At 37.1% G+C, this 20,346-nt stretch overlaps 1 protein-coding gene across 5 annotated transcripts in view; it reads right to left on the bottom strand.

Annotated features, from left to right (window-relative positions):
- VPS8 (VPS8 subunit of CORVET complex) overlaps positions 1-20,346 on the bottom strand; it is a 287,556-nt gene that overhangs the window by 212,144 nt on the left and 55,066 nt on the right. For all 5 annotated transcript variants that reach the window (XM_043874824.1, XM_043874826.1, XM_043874823.1 and 2 more), the window contains 5 exons: positions 17,182-17,256; positions 15,948-15,983; positions 14,950-15,040; positions 14,476-14,522; positions 12,933-13,022 (listed from right to left, as the gene is read on the bottom strand). In XM_043874824.1, coding sequence (XP_043730759.1) covers positions 12,933-13,022; positions 14,476-14,522; positions 14,950-15,040; positions 15,948-15,983; positions 17,182-17,256 — 339 coding nt within the window. The remainder of the gene's footprint in view (positions 1-12,932; positions 13,023-14,475; positions 14,523-14,949; positions 15,041-15,947; positions 15,984-17,181; positions 17,257-20,346) is intronic.

The following is a 20,346-nucleotide window of genomic DNA, read 5'->3' as shown; positions in this document are numbered from 1 at the left end:
CAAGGGAAGAAGTTCCAGCCCTAGAAATACTGCCCTGGAAGTTCCAGCCATCGGCAGGGGCAGTGTTGGGGGTAGCAGGGGAGAAGGCACATATTAGGAAGAAAAAAATAAAACCGTTCCTGTATGTGGATAACATGGTTATCTACATAGCAAATCCCAAGGAATCTACACAAAACTTCCTAGAACAAAGAAGTGAGTCCAGCAAGATTGCGGGATATAAGACAAACACAAAAACCAACTATATGCTATTAGTGAACACATGGCCACCAAAATAAAAAATTCAATCCCATCTACAATTGCAAAAGAAAAGAAGGGAGAAGGGGAGGGAAGACAGGTAGGAAAACTAACTAATACATCATGTATAGTAATTATACTGGAAGACACAACATAGTAAAGATGTCAATTCTGCCCAAATTGATACATAGGTATAATATATTGATAATTTCTATCAAAATCCTCACAAGATTTTTTGTACAGACAAGAATATTCTATAATGTATATGGAAAAGAAATTACAAGAGCTGAAATAATTTTGATATGAAAAATAAAGTGGAAGAATCACTTTATCTAATTTCAAGACTTACTATAAAAGCTATAGTAACCAAGACTGCGGCATTGGCAGAAGTACAGACACATAGATCAATGAAACACAAAGGAGAACTGAGAAATAGACCCACACAAGCACACCCAACTCATTTTTGACAAAGGTACTAAAGCAATTCAGTAGGGGAAAGGTAGCTTTTTCAACAAATTGTGCCAGAGCACTTGGACATTTATAGGCCAAAAAATAAAAATAAACCTTCAATCTAAGTCTAAGTTATGTAAAATTTAACTCAAAATATCACAGATTAATTACAAACATGAAACTATAAAACTTAAAAAAACACACACACAGGAAAAAATCTTCAGGATCCTAGGTTAGGCAAAGAGTTCTTAGACCTGATGCCAAAGCATAAAAGGAAAAAGAAACTGGACTTCATCAAAATTTAAAACTTTTGCTCTGCAAAAGGCCCTGCTAAAAAGAGTAAAAAGAAAAGTTACTTACCTATTTGACAAAAAACTAGAATGTAGAATACATTTTTAAAAAATCTGAAATTATCAAAACTCAACAGTAAAATGGAAATCTAATCAGAACATAGGCAAAACACATGAACAAAATTTGACAGAAGTTAAACCACAGTGAGATATCACTACACATCTATCAGAATAGCAAAAATAAAACTGAGAGTGACTTCACCAAATACTGGTGAGGACATGGACAAACAGAATCATTCATATATTGTTGTTGAAAATATAAAATGGTACAACCACTCTGGAAAACAATTTGGTAGTTTCTTAAAAAAAAATTAAACATGCGGCTATTGTATGATCCAGCAATTGCACTCTTGAACATTTCTCTCAGAGAAATGAAAAAAGCTTATACAAACTTATATACGAAAGTTTATACTGGCTTTATTTTTAACAGCCCCAAGCTGGAAACAATGTAGATGTCCTTCAATGAGTGAATGTTTGATCATACTGTGGTATATCCATCCATACTATGATGGATAGTATGGATATGGATACTAGACGGATAGTCAAACTACTGACAGATACAACCACCTAGATGAATCCCCGAACAATTAAGTTGAATTCAAAAAGGTCAATCCCCAAAGGTTACATACTAAAAATTCATTTACCTAGCATTCTTGAAATGACAAAATGGTAGAAATGGAGAACAATTAATGGTTGCCAAGGGTTAAGAAAGGGGTCCGGGGGAGACAGGAGAGAAGTAGTCATGGCTACAGGGGGGCGTAATGAGGGATGCATGTGGTGGTGATGATGTTTTTTGGTATCTTTACTGCACGGGTTCAATATCCCAGCTAAGTACTTGTACTATAGTTTTGCAAAATGTTCCCACTGGGAAAAACTGAGTTAAGGGTACAATGGATCTGTTTACATTACTTTTTGCAACTAAATGTTAATCTACAATGATCCTAGAGCTTCCCAGGTAGTGCTAGTGGTAAAGAACCCCCCTGCCAATTCAGGAGACATAAGAGATGAGGGTTCGATCCCTGGGTCAGGAAGATTCCCTGGAGGCGGGCATGGCAACCCAGTCTGGTATTCTTGCTTAGAGAATCCCATGGACAGAGAAGCCTTGCAAGCTACAGTGCACAGGGTCACACAGAGTCGGACACAACTGAAGTGACTTAGCATGCATGCACAATGATCCAAACATTTAAAATTTAATTAAAAGGACATTGCTAATTATTACAGAAATGCAAATCAAAACTATAATGAGATATCACCTTACTCCAGCCAGAATGGCTATCATCAAAAAATCCATGAACAATAAATGCTGGAGAGGGTGTGGAGAGAAGGGAACTCTCCTAAACTGTTGGTGAGAATGTAAATAGGTACAGCTACTATGGAGAACAGTATGAAGGTTCCTTAAAAAACTAAAAACAGAAACTCCCATATGAACCTGCAATCCCATTCCTGGGCATATATCTGGAGAAAAACATGATCCAAAATGATACATGCACCCCAGTGTTCACTGCAGCACTGTTTACAATAGCCTAGACATGGAAGCAACTTAAGTATACATCAATAGATAAATGGCTTTAGAAGATGTGGTTTATATATATAATGGAATACTACTCAGCCGTAAAAAAGAATGAAATAATGCCATTTGCAGCAACATGGATGGACATAGAGATTGTCATACTGAGTGAAGTCAGACAGAGAAGGAGAAACATGACATCCTTTATATGTGGAGTTTAAAAAGAAATGATACAAATGAACTTGCACAACAGAAAGCGACTCAAAAACTTAGAAAATGAACTTATGGTTGGTTACCAGAGAGAAGGATGAGAGGAAGAGATAGTTAGGGAGTTTGGGGTGGACATGTACACACTGTATTTAAAACGCATAACCAACAAGGACCTACTCTATAGTGCATGGGACTCTGCTAGAGAAAGCCCACTTGCAACAATGAAGACAAAGCACAGCCAAAAATAAACAAACAGATGTATATAATTTTAAAAGAAAAAAAAAAAAAAAGAAGAAGCAAAACCCTCAGTCCATCCAGCCAGACCTGTCTACACATGCCTCACTATGGGATATTAGGAGATCAAGGACCCACATGCAAACTCCAAGTCCTCCTGCCTGTGCTGTGTGCTGCTTGCTTATCTGATTGTCTTGCAACACGGACACTGTGAGCAACATCTGCTTGAAGCAGGAGATTCCCCTCAGTCTCAAAAGCATACAAGGCCATACCTGAGAAACAGCTGAACATTTGGTCTCCAGAATTTTTAAAAAGTAAACATTTTTCTAATCTCTTCCTCAATACACAGCCCTATACGTGATCAAGTGACCAAAGAAGACTGTTTCTCTTGTTAGATATCTGTGTATATTTAAGATTAATTTTAAAAGACAACATGGATATGTGACTTACATGCTGAGCTGAGAGAAGACCTAAATTTAAGCATGTCAATTGTCTGAGTGACTGAATGGATCATTTTATTGCATTGTGACTGTCTTACCATCTGCTGACTAAAGATATAATCTCTGGCTTTCATGGGGATGATGTAAAAGAAATGAGATAGTAGATGCAGATTCCTTTGCAATATAACTAGAGCAATATAATTCTCATAATTTATATTCTAAAAATCAATCAGGCAATAAAAAATGCATTGTTTGATAATGATTCAAAATCTTAATTAAAGTCTAGAATATATATGTACACCAAAGCAGATACACATACCTAAACACACACACATACCACAGCTCAGATAGATAGATCGACAGCTCAATCCATCTCTGCAGGCGCTCAGAATTAAGCAGCTGGTATTCCAGTATTAGTACACAAACACCGTGAACAGCTATATATAAATAGCTCTCTGTATACGTAAGTGTGTATATGTATTTTTCCTTCTTTTTTCTTTTCAGATATCATTATAACAAAATAATCTGGTAAGGAAAAATATCTGACTCCCTAGAACCAACATTTTTAAACAAGCCTCAGAGATAAGGTCCAGTGTGCTGGACACCAATACTATTTTTCCTTCTTCAAGTCATTTCAGGGAAGCATGAATTAGACAAGGAAAGCTCTACTGCTTCATCCTACATTCAGCTTTTAGTCCCTGTCCGTTTTTTGGCATGAACTCTTAATACAAAAATAAATGCCAACGGCTGCAATAACAAAGGCCTTGAATGTTCTTTTTGACATGGAAATGTAAAATGAAACTGGAAAGGGAGCCTGGTAATGATTAACGTAAGGTTTCACTTAAAAGATATTTTAAAATTATATAACTTTTCAAATCTTTTTAAGGTTGATTCATATTTTTTAAATGCTTTGGGTTTATTTATTTAACCTCTACTCTGTAACATGAACAAACAAAGATAAATGTAGCAAGATAAAATAACCAAAAATACATGAAAATGCTTCCACAGTTCACTTGGCAGCTTTAGAGTTTGAGAACACTGTTAGCAGAGAACTCAGATACCAGAAAAGCCAAAGGGACAGACTGTTTCCGGAGTTGTTAACTGTGTTGACTACTACTGAGGACCAATAAGATGAGGAATAAAAGGACCCAAGATCATTCAAATATGATTACTATGATTACCCTAAAATGAATTCATTTGTATTTTCACTTTTGTATATATTTTAGTATCTTCCTAAAACCACATTATTACTTAGGTCTTCTTTATTTCAAAGTGACCTAGCTGACAACATACTGGTCTGAAATTTTCAAAGAATAAACTGCAAGGTGTATAGAATAGGGTCAAGGTTCCCAAGTCAAAGAGGCTGGGTGCCTATTGTGATTTGATTTACTGTTATTCAACCTCCCTCTGCGTCTGTTTACACTTGAAAGCATCTGCAAAATGGGGATAAATAATAATACCTAATCCTCAAGTGTGTTATCAAGATTAAATGAGATGCCTGCCAGGCACAGAGCATACCGTAATACTAGTCATGACCGTGGACATCTGTGCTGCAAATGCTAAGTTTTAGTCTCAGTTCAAACTTCCCAGAGTTAGATTGAAGACAGTTAGATTTAAAATGTGTTTCTTAAGGCAAACACAGTATACAAGATAAATTCCATGTATTTTTAAAAGTTCCTTCAACAAATACTTATTAAAATCAAGGGCACTAAACCAGATGCTGGGAATAGAGGGATGAAAAGATTAAAAAACGGTCTCTGAACCCATGCAAGTCCTTAGCCTTACAAAGTCTAGCTGGGGAAGACTGACACTGAATAAGTGATTTAAGTGACAATTTTTACAAAGAAATGAATCTGACAATCTGGACGTCAGAGGAAGTGATGTTCAAGCTGGCACCTGAAAATACATAGACGCTAAAAAAAAAAAAAAAAAAAAAGGAAGCATTTTTTATGCATAGAACACACCATGGGCAAAGGCTCTGAGTCAAGAGAGATAGGTATACCAAGAATCTGAAAAGAACTCTGAAGTATGAAAGGGATACAGAGAATTAGGGGAATACAGGCAGGGATAGATCACACGGAGCCCTAGAAATTGCCTGGGAATTCAGTCTTTACTGTGGAACAATGAGAAGCCCTTAAGATATTTTAAAATCCTGAGAGTCTCATGTCTAAACGTAACACATTTCTCTCTGGCTGCTGTGTGGAAAATGGACTAAACTACAATAAGACTACCGGAAGATCAATGCAGAGGCTATGGTAATGCAACAAGGGAGGACTGATGGTGGACTAGGCCGGTGGTAGGCGAGACAGAATGGTTAAATTGGAGGGATAGTCAAGACGCAGGAAAGGGAACAAGTCAAAGACAAGAATCATTCAATTTACTTCAGGTGGACATGGATCCAATCACTAAAACAGAGGTCGTCAGATGAGGTTTTGAGAGGAAATGTTCATGAGTTTGAGAGTGAAAGTATTAGTCACTCAGTCATGTCTGACTCTTTGCGACCCCATGGACTGTAGCCCACCAGGCTCCTCTCTCTATGGAATTCTCCAGGCAGCAATACTGGAATAGGTTGCCCTTTCCTTTTCCAGGGGATCTTCCTGACCCAGGGACCAAACCCGGGTCTCCTGCGTTGCAGGCAGATTCTTTACCGTCTGAGCCACCAGGGAAAACCCTCATGAGTTTGAGGCACCTATAAAATATCCAAGTGAAGATGTAAATGGACAACTTAACTATAGGGATCTTGGAACAGAACAACTCAGGTTGGAGGTAATAGTAAGATAGTTATTTACCTATGTCACAAGTAATGATTCTTAAACTTCCAACATGCTGATGAATCATCTCAGGAGCTGATTTCAAATCCTGGTCACCAATTTCAGAGAGCCTAACTCAGTAGAACAGGGAAATAACTCAAGAAAAGGCATTTTTAACAAATACTCTCAAGTGACAGACAATATCTTGAGAAAGAACAAAGACAGACATTAGTAGCAAGAGAGAGGGAGAAAAACCTGGAATGTATGATACCAGAGAAGCCATAGAGAGAGACTGTTTCCAGAGTTGTTAACTGTGTTGATTGCTACTGAGGACCAACAGGATGAGGAATAAAAGGGCCTACAGATTTCATAGGCAAGGAATGAGAGGGAGGTGAGAAGATGAAGACAGCTATGTGTGGCTCTGTTGAGACTGTACAAACAAGAGGCCTAAGACTATGGGAGATGGTGTGGGGCAAAGAAAGGATGTGTTTGCTGTCTGACTTTGTTTTTAGGAGCTTCCCTGGCAGCTCAGACAGTAAAGAATCTGCCTGTAATGTAGGAGACCCAGGTTCGATCCCTGGGTCGGGAAGATTCCGTGGAGAAGGGAATGGCAACCCACTCCAGTATTCTCGCCTGGAAGTCCCATGGAGAGAGGAGCCTGGCAGGCTACAGTCCACAGGGTCGCAAAAAGTCAGACATGACTGAGCAACTAACACTTTCACACTTTGTTTTGGAGATGAGAAAGACAGCCTGAAGAAAGGGCAAGCGTCAAGATGTATGAGACAAGAGAACACTTTTAATTCTCTTTAATCTTACTAGCTATTGTACGAATAAATTATAATTATAGGTTCAAATCTTTCTTAGATAAATAAAAGCCAAGGCCTGTCAAAAACATCATGAGATCCAAAAGCTATCTTCTGTAGTTAAGACAGGGCAAATATTGATTGATCTTTGGAGGAAAGCAAAAATACTGAATGGTATTATATATTCTGATTCTAAGAAAAAGGTGTGGCTCCTCCTCAAAGGTAAAGATTAAAACTGAGACACCAGACATGAGTGCCACCTGCTGGTAAAATGTAAATGCTCAGTTTTGTTTTTTTTTTTTTTGGCCATGCCACAGGGCATGTGGGATCTTTGTTACCCCACCAGGGATCACACCTGCACCACTTGCATTAGAAGTGCAGAGTCTTAACCAGTGATCACCAAGGAAGTCCCAATGCTCAGTATTCTGACTAAGATAGAATCTAGTCTTAGGAATTTCAACTAATTGGATTACTGGTTACCTGTTTCCAATGAGTTTCTTGATAATGATACTGAAGTCTCAGATCTTCCCACCCAGCAAAACAAAGTCTTTTATAAACACTCCTGTTTCAATGTTATTCTCTCAAATCATCCCACCTTCAGCTTCTGAAACATGTACATTACCATATGTAAAACAGATGACCAGTTGCAAGTTCTATGCATGAAGCAGGGAACCCAAAGCCGGTGCTCTGGGACAACCCAGAGATGGGGTGGGGAGGGAGAGGGGTTCAGGATGGGGTGACACATGTACCCCTGTGGCTGATCCATGTTGATGTATGGCAAAAATCATCACAATATTGTCATAATCCTCCAATTAAAATTCATTAATCAAAAAAAAGTCTCCTAGTTAGCTGGTCATCATCCCTTTACTTCAATACATTCGACAGTAGGAGGCACACAGTCCAAGACTTATTACATAACCATTAGATAATTTAAAACTGAACTAGACCTTCTCCTGATTTCTACCCACTTATGGGCTTCCCTGATAGCTCAGTTGGTAAAGAATCTACCTGCAATGTGGGAGACCTGGGTTGGGAAGACCCCCTGGAGAAGGGAAAGGCTACCCACTCCAGTATTCCGGCCTAGAGAATTCCATGGACTGTATAGTCCATGGGGTCGCAAAGAGTCGGATACAACCAAACGAATTTCCCTTTCACATACTAGCCTTACCTCCGCAGCAGTACAATAAATCTCACTATGAAAGTCCTTCACCATCTGAAAGCAGCCCTGTCTGCACGTACTTTCTCCCCAGATTAAACAACTCCAGTATTTTTAACTGTTGTTTTTAAAACCTCCCACCAGCCCAGTTGTTGGATAAAAGTTGGTCTGTCAACAGTCCATAAACTATCTTATTTAGAGTTTTTATTTTCAACACATAGCCCAGTGGTACTATCACTTTCCTCTATCCGAGTCTTAATACACAATTGACTCACAGTAAGTTTATGGTCAACTAAAATCCTGTCCAGCTAGATTTTCCCAATCCAGGATGCATTCAACTTAATTATTTGAATCTAGTGCGAGTCTTGATGTCTATCCTTGCTAAATTTCACCTCATAACAATTTTGATTGCACTTTGTCAAGATCATTTTGGACCCTGATTCTTGGTTCTATCCAAATTCGACAAGCCACTCAATAAATCTTCATCCAAATCAATGATAAAAACTTGGATATGAAAGAGCCCTAGAAAGTAATTAATACTAAGCTTGCAAGAATACTCTTTGGGGTAGGGATGTTCATCATCTGTAAATCTACTATTTACTAATCCATCTCAGCGATGAGGGTAATGGAAAACTAAGGTAAATGCTTTAACAAAATCAAGATGTTATGTAATAAGCATTGCATCAATGTAGTGTCCTCACATTCCTTTCAAAAGTGCAGTTTTTACGAGTTTAGCAAGGTTGTTCTTAAGTGAACTCATGGAAAATGTTCACAAACCACAGTGGGGTTACAGTGGATAGTTCCAACACCCACTTTTTTTCTACAAAATTACACTGTAAGAGTTAACCTATTTTACTATTTTATGATTAAATATTTACAATTTAACACTTAAAACAGCAGATTTGTGGCCATCTGTGCATGTATTCTACTCATCCTAATGGGCTGAAGATCAGCTTTTTCAAAAGTAAATAGTCCTCCTGAGTGAAATAAGCTATGTCTTCTCTGCTTAGGCATCCATGCTTAAGCAAGTGTGCCTTATTTGAAAACTGATCCAAAGTTACTTACAAATTATTACAATAGCTCTGACTGTTCAAATAGGACCATGGGTTATAACTCCACTGGGTCTTGAGATCTGAACAATCATAATATAACTATATGAAACATATGCTGGGCTTCAGCCTGTTTCTTTAATATATTTATCTGGACTTATCCATTTTAAAGACCACTCTCTGTGCTCATGAAAATGGAAGCAAAACCAGAAGTGTTGCTCCAGGGTAGAGTGTAGCATTCCAGATGTGGACTCTGACGTCCCAATACTGGATTCTAATCCCGGCTCTACTGTTCACTAGCTATGTGACCTGCAACAGGTGATTTAACCTCTCTGTGCCTTGATCTCACTCATAAATGTGAATAATGACAAAACCTACCTCATAGAGTTATAGGAATTAAATAAGTTAACATGTGTAAATGGTTTGTAACAGTGCCTGCCAAACAGTAAGCACTGAATACTTTAGATGTTGCTATAATTATCATTCCTGATCATCTAGTAATACCACCCCTTCTCACCCATCCTTTCCCTGAACTTGCTCTGAAAATAACAATACAGTACAATGGTTACTTAAGAGCTGGGTTTTGAAGTCAGAATAACCTGGACTGGAGTTCTGACCCCATCCTTTATCAGCAATATTACCTTCAGAAGTCACTTAACCTCTCTCAGCCTAAACTTCCTCTTCTATAAAATGAGGATAAAAACAGGATCTACTTCATGGGGTTGTTGCAGGAATTAAACAAAAATGAATGCCACACCCTTCACGTAGTACTTGGAATGTAATATACATATAAGGTTAATCTTTGTCAAAATCCCTCCATGTCCTTTAGTATTTTGGTAGGTACAATCTGGACCATACGAGTCTCTTTTCTGATAGTCATATAGATTCTTCATGCTTTTGACAAATATCTTTGATTATCCACCTCTCTCCAACTTTGGTAGATGTTCTGTGTTTTATAGACATACTTCTCTCTTTCCTTTCCTTTCCCATTCTTCCCCATTTCCTTTCTCTTTGGATTGTTTGTGGTTATTGTGTCAAAATTTAAGAATTTCCTGATCTTCGATCTTATGGCTGCTGGGGGGGGAAGGATGGGGAGAAAGGACAGTTAGGGAGTTGGGATAGGCATGTACACACTGCTATATTTAAAATGAATAACCAACAAGCATCTATTGTATAGCACATGGAACTCTGCTCAATGTTATCTGGCAGCCTGGATGAGAGGAGAGTTTGGGGGAGAATGGATAAATGTATATGTATGGCTGAGTACCTTTGCTGTTCACCTGAGACTGTCACGACATTGTTAACTGGTTATACCCCAATACAACATAAAAAGTTAAAAAAAAAAAAAAAAAATTCCTGTTCTTTGTGAATCTATTAGTATTTAGGGGTATATTAGTATTTTGGCCTATAACCATGAGACTGTGCCCATATTTTTTTTCCTGAAATATCTGCTTTCTAAAATACAGGATTCACAATGTTATTTTTCATCATGAGATGCTATTATAACCTTTAAAATAAAGAGATAATTTTTCTATCAATAGTTTATCCCTTCTACTTCCCCAATCACTGGTAAAAAGTAAATTCAGAAGAGACACAGAAATACAGAACAGACTTTTGAACTCTGTGGGAGAAGGTGAGGGTGGGATGTTTCAAAAGAACAGCATGTATACTATCTATGGTGAAACAGATCACCAGCCCAGGTGGGATGCATGAGACAAGTGCTCGGGCCTGGTACACTGGGAAGACCCAGAGGAATCGGGTGGAGAGGGAGGTGGGAGGGGGGATCGGGATGGGGAATAAGTGTAAATCTATGGCTGATTCATATCAATGTATGACAAAACCCACTGAAATGTTGTGAAGTAATTAGCCTCCAACTAATAAAAAAATTTAAAAAAAAAAAAAAGTAAATTCAGAATAATGGTTCCCACCACTGTTTTCTTTACCGCCTATGAGGCTAAGTGACTAATAAATCAAAATTTTATTAGATACTCTTTTAGCAGGATTAAACTTTTGACAAATATCTAGATGGTTAAAGAACACATTACTACCATGATTTGTTTCTCAGTAAATTTTAAAATCTGTTTTAGAAACCATCATCTACATTCCCTGTCATGCTGAGATTCCTTAATATTTCTCTGTCAGAATATCACTTTTGTTTCCTTTTTTCTTTTCTAGCTCTCTACCAGGTTCTTCCCCAACAAAGTAGTTTCCACCTTATGTGTATATTCACACGCATGCCATGTGTGCGCACGCACACACACACACACATCCTCCTCATTAAGCCCTCTAAGCATTTCCTATTGGATGTTTCTTCTCACCAAAGTACACCTTCCAACAACCAGAGTTCTTACATGAGTACCATCCTATCACTTCTTGATAAAAGACATTCTCTTGTTAAAATATTGAGTTTTCTTTTCTCTATATACTGCAGTGATATACAAAATCATTTATATACCAGGTACTATTCCTAAATAGTTCTGTCCCCATATGCTTTCTTTCTGCCATATGTTTTCCTCCTAGGTTATCTATTTCTATAACCTTATATAAGCTCCTTTCTCTTCTTCACTACAAATTTAATGAGCTTCTAGCCACAAGGTAAAAAAATGTTACTCTGCTAGAAGCCCACTACTATGGCATTCAATAGTAAAGTTCAGGAAACCAAATCCTGCTCTGATACCCCCCAACTGTTTACTGCCATATCTACTCTTGTCTTGCAAAGTTAAGAGCATCAAGTGGCAATATAAAAAGATATGAGCTGTGTCTGCTCCTCCAACTCCAAAATGCTAGATTTCTTCTAAATATGTCCACCAATATGCATAAGAAAAGTTATTTTGACTAGACTATTAACTTCACACATCTTTTACATACTATTGTCCAGTGAATACAACATATCAGTCCAGAGGTTGCACACTTTGACCCATGGGCCAAGTCCTGTCCACAGCCTGTTTTTGAATGACTCCCAGCTATGAATGGTTTTTACTTTTTTAAAGGGTCGTTTAAAAACAGGTAAAAAAGAATCACATGGACGAACCTGTGACAGGGACCATATGTACTCCACAAAGCTTAAATTTTACCATCTGGCCCTTTTTAGAAAATGTTTGCTGACCGCTGTACCAGACCCTCAAATATTTGTTAAAAGAGGAGGCGGGGGAGGGGAGCAAGACCTCAGAGTGAAGAAGAAGAAACAGATTCCTAACAAATATGCTTTGAGATGATTACAAATGGTAAATACTCTAATAAACACTATGCAGATCTTTAAATCATTCCTTGACTTCCATTTTCACTGAGTTTCAAGATAAACTAAAGGTTTTTTTATTAGTATATTTAAGAGATCATAATTTTTTTTTTGCAATTTACCTATTCTCGAATCATAGGTGCTCCTAAGAGAACTAAATTTAAACCTTGGTAGTCCATTTGTCCAACAAGTCAACAAAAGTGTTAGTCATCAGCAAGGTGTAAGGTGTCAGTTCATAGGTATGTACCCTCATACACACATCTATTCCTTCCATGAAGCACCAAGTACCTAAGAACTGACATCCCACAACATTTTACTCATCTGTTTCCATGAGTCTGTACACCTGTTACTTCAAAATTTAATAACTGAGACTGTTCCACAAACCCTGTAATACAGCTCTGAATACTGAAAAATGTGTAACCAAAACATGAAAGTTCCATTCTCAAATAATATCAAAGACCAGTACTAGACCTGTTCATAGTAATGTCCACTAGAAGCACTTGCAAATGTGTACCTGAAAATGTTGCTCCATCACTTGGATTTTTCCCTGGTCTGGGCACTTTTTTAGAGCTCGGTCTGCATAATGCAATAGGATTTCTACCATCTGTAAGGAAAACAGTAATTAAAATATGTCTCTAAAGCTTTTTAATACTTAATATATGTGATCTTAATGTATATGATCTTAAATAATACAGAATCAGGCTTGGATATTTTATGAAAAAAATACAATTTAAAATTTTAGTGGCCTTATATTCCCCATTTTTTAACCCCAGCATAATTTCTTTCAGGCTCAGGGTTAGCACCAATTTGCTATTCTTTCCTAATAAATACCTCCAGGTTCCAGATGCCATTAGTGTGAAATAAAAATGAAATAAAATGTTGACGTTTACCTCTTCAGTTATCCTCTGCATAGATCTTTCCCTAAAGAACACATACAGGCAATTCTTTCTACCACAGACTAAGAGAATCATTTACAAGTCTTGGGAATGACCAGTTTCTGTATGTATTCTAAATGTTTATACTAATTTGGAATCTAATTTTCACCAATGCATTTGCACAATAAAAAGGGGGAGGAATGACAACAGTAAATGAATTCAGGCAAGCCTAGGCTAGGAAAACAAAGCAGGTATTAAATATTAACACTAGCCATGTTAATGCTAACCAACAGCTTAAAGCTCAAAATTCAGAAAACAAAGATCATAGCATCCGGGCCCATCACTTTATGGCAAATAGACATGGAAACAGCGGAAACAGTGGCAGACTTCATTTTCTCCAAATCACTCCAAAATCACTGAGGATGGTGACTGCAGCCATGAAATTAAAAGACGTTTACTCCTTGGAAGAAAAGTTATGATCAACCTGAACAGCATATTAAAAAGCAGAGACATTAGTTTCCCAACAAAGGTCTGTCTAGTCAAGGCTATGGTTTTTCCAGTGGTCATGTATGGATGTGAGAGTTGGGACTATAAACAAAGCTGAGCACAGAAGAATTGATGCTTTCGAACTGTGGTGTTGGAGAAGACTCTTCAGAGTCCCTTGGACTGCAAGGAGATCCAACCAGTCCATCCTAAAGGAGATCAGTCCTGGGTGTTCATTGCAAGGACTAATGTTGAAGCTGAAACTCCAATACTTTGGCCACCTCATGCGAAGAGCTGACTCATTGGAAAAGACCCTGATGCTGGGAAAGATTGAGAGGAGGAGGAGAAGGGGACAACAGAGGATGAGATGGTTGGATGGCATCACCGACTCGATGGACATGGGTTTGGGTGGACTCTGGGAGTTGGTGATGGACAGGGAGGCCTGGCATGCTGGGGTTCATGCAGTCACAAAGAGTTGGACACGACTGAGCAACTGAACTGAACTGAACTGAATGTTCATTAAAGAGTGAGCAATGGAAAAAAAGAAAAGGCGATAAGAAGGAATTTACAAAAGGATTCACAGTAACACCAAGGAATTATCATCTGATTTGCTTTTTTATACAGTCTCTTCTTGACTGTAGTCATTTACCTAATCACGCCCAAAATGTACCCCAGTAAAGACCCTATGAAAATACTCACCCGATCTGCAACAATAGCCTTTCGCTTATTGGCATCCCCTGATAATCCTGCAGAGAAGCAAAACCCAGCATAAATCCAAAGTTAATCCACAACTTCAGGAGTGAAACTGCTCTGATCTTCTATTGATAACCTATGCTAACAATAGATATAACAAATCTAGGTAGCAAAATGTTGGGTAATATGCCATAACAAGAACACCTCCCATCGACTGGACCAGACAGCATATCAGTGTACTTTCCTTTTGTTCTAACAGTTAAGTTCTCCTTATGAAATGAATTTTAAAAGTGACATTTAAAATTCTATATCCTGTATTTGTCATTAACCTTTTTTCCTGAAAATCTGCAAGGTCTGATAACATCTTGCTTATAAAACACTTGAACACTAAGTCAAAAGTTTTCTGTGAATGATTAATATTATTCATTTTCTCTGCTGCAGAAAAGCAGTACCTACTACACCAGTGTCCTGTTGACTTACCTACTACTGCTTTTGCTTTTCCTTCGTGGAAAGACCATGCCAGAGCCAAAGCTTCTGTAAGACAGTCTTGTTTCAAGAGGTGATCCACTCTCTAAAATGAATAAATGAGAGAAACCACACCCCTTTGTCTGACCAATTACCAGGAATTTATTTATAGGAATAAAAATTCCTATTCTACCTAGTGTCTTCCTAGAAGTTGTTGCTTACTAGCTAAAATTATTCCAATAACCATGTGACTATCTTATTTCCAAGGAAAACAATTTCATAAAGCACTGGATAATACAGTGACTGTATAAGTTGGTATAAGGAGCTACAGCCTAAACCTGAAAAGAGCAAACAGCTAGAATGTTGCTGGAGCAGAAACAGCTAGTTGCCACAATATCCATTCACTCCCTCCTCCTTCATAACAAATTCCAAGTTTGTTTGAGATAGCAATAAACCTTTAGACAGCTAAAGGACGTTTCTAAGACTCTCCTGCGGCCACTTGGGGCCATCTGACTAACTTCTGGCCAAAGATAAGAGGAAGTGTTATCCGGAGATTTCTGGATTGTGACCTTAAAAGGTCAGGGCCAGCCTTCTTTTCTGTTTCCTCCTTCCTGGAATGTGGACTTAACAGCTGGAACTCCAGCAGTTATACTGGAACATAAAACGACCTTGAGACTAGAATCCATACACAAGAATGGTGAAATAGGGTAGTATGACAAAGACCATGGAGCTGCCATATTAGCCACAGACTGTGTACCTCCAGACTGCTGTTACATGAGAGAAAGATCTTTTATACCACTGGTATTTTGAATTTCCTATATACACAGCCAAACCTTATCGTGAGTTAGTCAGTTTTATCAAATCAAGTATATGAGAGTTAGCATGGTTTTGATGTACACTTCTGAAATTAAAAAGCACAAATTCGAATAATCTTTTTCTGCAAAGTCAAAACAAAAAATGCTGAGATGTGCTCAATTCAATAGTGCTTACATATAAAATTACTCTGAACTCACCTCTCTCCAGCTCCTCAGCATCATCACATAAACAGACTGGAAAATGAGAAAGAAATTAGATTTATCATCTCCAAGAGACTTATTTGAGAGACACATTTGTCTTAGTTCTACATCTCATTTTACACCTCTTTAAGTAAAAATATTTCCTATTACACTTAAAAGTAAAGGGTCTTCAAGTGCCCACATTAAAGAGTAAAACAGGGCCTTCCCTGGCAGTCCAGTGGTTAACACTCCATGCTTCCACTGCAGGCAGGTTTGCTCCCTGGCTGGGGAACTAAGATCCTACATGCCATGTGGTGCGGACCAAAAAAACAAAAGAGTACATCAAACATTTAAAAATGAGTAAATCTATAGTCCAAGGAGTTCATTCCATGGACAAAGAAGAAGGAAAATCCAATCTCCCAACATGCTAAGTTTCTCCATGCTAAGTTTAAAAAAACAAGGAACAAAGTGATACACAAAAAGCTTTAAAAAACAAAAACAAATTGATAAACAAAAAGTTCAAAAAAAGGGGGACAAATTGATATACAAAAAGTTCCTATTCTAAGTCAAATATCTCAATGCATTTTATTAATAATATATCCTAAGCTATCTAGGGCTTCCCAGGTGGTACAGTGGTAAAGAATCCGCCAGCCAAATGCGGGAGACACGGATTCAGTTCCTGGGTTGAGAAGATCCCCTGGAGGAGGGAATGGCAATCCACTCCAGTATTCTTGCCTGGGAAATCCCATGGACATAGGAGCCTGGCAGGCTACAGTCTATGGGGTCGCTAAGAGTTGGACACAACTAAGCAAGTGAGCACAAGCTGATCCAAGCTAAAGCACATCTTAATTACATGACAAATATATATAATAAAGTTATCTTCCTGGTCATGAAAACATAAATGTGAAGGAAGATTGAGAAAGTATACCTCTGAAGAAAGAAAATAAGCATCCTATTAACCAGAACCTAAACAAAAGTAAAAATATAGTATGTCTAAAAGTAGAGGAAATTAATTAGTTGTACAGTACAAAGAATTATATTCAATATCTTCTAATAACCTATAATAAAATTAAGGGGCAATCTTTTAAAAAATTAATTAAACATCATGATCATCTAACCCTTCAAAGTTTTCAATTACTGCTGATCAGTATTCACTTTGTAATGTACTGCCTGCCCTCTTTAGCAGCAACCTCCTTCAGCTCCTACTCTCCTGACACAAACAAACCCCAAGTCACAAAGTGGAAGAACTTACTTTTGTTCCCAAATAAAAGATCTGACCACCATAGCTACTTATGGATTGATAGCAAGCCTTCTCTCCAACCAAAGCCTAAAAAAAAAAAAATTTTAAAGTAAAAACTACATGCATTAGAAGTCTCAAATTTTCAAGAATGTGGATTACAGAGACAATATAGTTTCATCCTGTAAGTGAGAAGGGGAAAAAATGTCAGTCGAGTGCCACTCTGTCTGTGGAGGTGGCAGAAAAGACAAAGTGCAAAAAATAGTTCTCTGCTTGTATATGGTCTTTTTATCTTTCAGAGTAATGCAAAAAAGGGAGGAACATGTCAACTTCTAAATCTGAAGAAAAATTGTTGCAACCTGCCCACTACTGGATGACAGGGAGTCTCTGCTTCCGGCAAAGAATAGGGCTAATTGAAATGATACCTTCAAGTTCTTCGAAATAAATATCAACAAAAAACACAAAAGCAAACAGGAAGATAAAGCAGCACAGTATATGAAAGTCAACACAGCCCAGCAAATAGAAACAAGACTTACTGCCTGATAAATCTGGGTTGCAAATTTTGGCTCTGTCACCTACTGGGTGACAGAGTTTAAACAAGTTTCAAAGTTCTGACACTATGTTTTTCCATCTTTGAAAACCATGCACTTTCTGAGAGGCTTACATACAGTAGTATTTATAAATCTTCCAAAATATATGTGGTCAAGAACTTAAAACTAGTAATTTTTCTTATTATGAAATTGTAAAAATATATACAAAGGTAGAGAGAATAAAATAACGAACCCAATGTATCCAGTAACTAGCATCATTAATTATAAACTCAATCTTGTTTCATCTATAATTCCCACTGACTCCTCTATAATACAGTAATAACTCTGAAATGAATCTCAGACTTTGAACACCTCATTTACAAAAATTCAGTATATGCATGATAAATCTTTTTTAACATAACCACACAATTTCCTTGACAGACTTTTAAAAATCAACAACCATTCCTCAATATCAAATATCTGATCAGTGTTTGATTTCAAATTGCCTCATAAATGTCAAACATTACTGAGATTTTTATTCTTTGTTTCTACATTTCATTTGTTTAAGTCAAGGCTCAAATAAGGGCCACACACTGAAGTAGGCTGATACATCTCTTAAGAGTCAGTGTGCCTCTATCTCTCACAGTCCTTTACTTTCCATGAAGTTTATTTGTTGAAGATACTGGAACACTTACTCATTGGAGTTTCCTACTATCTGAATTTTGCTAATGGCGTCCCAGTGGAATCTTTTAACATGTTCCTCTGCTTCTATATTTCCTCTAGAAGATCAGAACCAGGGTTTTGCACTTTCCTTTCAGTCTGGGTTTCTGGCAGTACCACTTTAAATTTAAGTACAATGTCAGTGGTAGGATTTTTGTAGATGTTCTTTTTAATCAAGCCGAAGAAGCTCCCTTCTATTCCTAGTTTGCTAAGAATTTTATCAGAAACGGATACTGAATTTTGTGAAATGCTTTTTCTACATCTTTTGAGATGGTATTATGACCTTTTTTTTACAATAAACTAACATAGTGAATTACATTGACTTTTGAATATTAAACCAGCCGAGTGTGACTTGGATAAATACCATTTGATAATGATTCCGCTTTTCATACATTGCTGATTTCTATTTACTACTATTTTACAGATTTTTGCTTCTATGCTCATGAAGTCATTGATCTGTATTATACTTTATTGCAATGTCTTCAGTTTTGTTATCAGAAGTAAGCTGGTATAAAAATATTTATGTGCTCCCTTTTTCTCTATTTTTAAAAAGATTTTTATGTAAAATTGATATTTTTTCCTTAATTATAATAGACTTTACTAGTGAAGCTATCTAAGCCTGGATTTTCTTTGTAGGAATCAAACTAACATACAAGCCCTTAGATTTTCATTTCTTCTTGGTCAGCTTTAGTTATCTGTACCTTTCAAAGAATTTTTCCACTTCACCTAAAATTGTTTAATTTTTAGGCATAAAGTTATTTATCTTTTTAATATTTTCAGACTACACAGTGATTGTATCTCTCTCATTCCTGATATTAGTAACTGCACCTTTTTTCTGAATTACTCTGTTTTATCAATTTATCTTTTAAAAAAACAACTTTATTTTCTTTGATTTCTCTACTATTTGTCCATTTCCTACTTAACTGATTTGTGTTCACTTTTGTTATTTCTTCCTTTAATATACTTCAAGTTTATTTGCTCTTTTCTGTTTCTTTAAGATAGAAACTTAAGTTACAAATTTGAGATTTTTTTTAAGGTATTTAAAGCTATAGTGAAAGCAAAAGTCACTCAGTCGTGTCCAACTCTTGGTGATCCGATGGACTATACAGTCCACGGAATTCTCCAGGTCAGAATACTGGAGTGGGTAATTATTCCCTTCTCCAGGGGATCTTCCCAACCCAGGTATCAAACCCAGGTCTCCCTATTGCAGGCAGATTCTTTACCAGCTGAGCCACCAGGGAAGCCCAGGAATACTGGAACAGGTAGCCTATTCCTTCTTTAGGGGATCTTCCTGACCCAGGAATCAAACTGGGGTCTCCTACATTGCAGGTGGATTCTTTACCAGCTGAGCTACCAAGGAAGCACATTTAAAGCTATAAATTACCCTCAAATTGACTTATAGACCCCAGATTTTTTTTGAAGTTAATTTACAATGCTGTGTTAGTTCAAGTGTACAGCAAAGTGATTCAGTTATTTTACATATATACATTCTTTTTCAGATTCTTTTCCCTTATAGATTATTATAAAATATTGAATATAGTTCCCTGTGCTATACAGTAGGCCCCTGTTGGTTATCTAGTTTAGATATAGTAGTGTGCATATATTAATCCCAAATTCCTAATTATCCCTCCCCGCTCTCCCCTTTGGTAACCATAAGTTTGTTTTTATATGTCTATGAGCCTGTTTCTGTTCTTGTAAATAAGTTTATTTGTATCATTTTTTAAAATTCTACATATGAGTGATATCATATGATATTTGTCTTTCTCTGGTTTACTTCAGTATGATAATCTCTAGGTACATCTGTATTACTGTATCTGGCATTCTTATAACTGAGTAATATTCCACTGTGTGTCTGTGTGTATATATATATATACCACATCTTCTTTATCCATTCATCTATCGATGAACATTTAGGTTGCTTCCATGTACA

The sequence above is a fragment of the Cervus elaphus genome, chromosome 19, assembly GCF_910594005.1.
Source record: "Cervus elaphus chromosome 19, mCerEla1.1, whole genome shotgun sequence".
Classification (NCBI taxonomy): Eukaryota; Metazoa; Chordata; class Mammalia; order Artiodactyla; family Cervidae; genus Cervus; species Cervus elaphus.
Note: the sequence above shows the minus strand (reverse complement) of the source record. Positions and strands in the feature narration are given on the sequence as shown.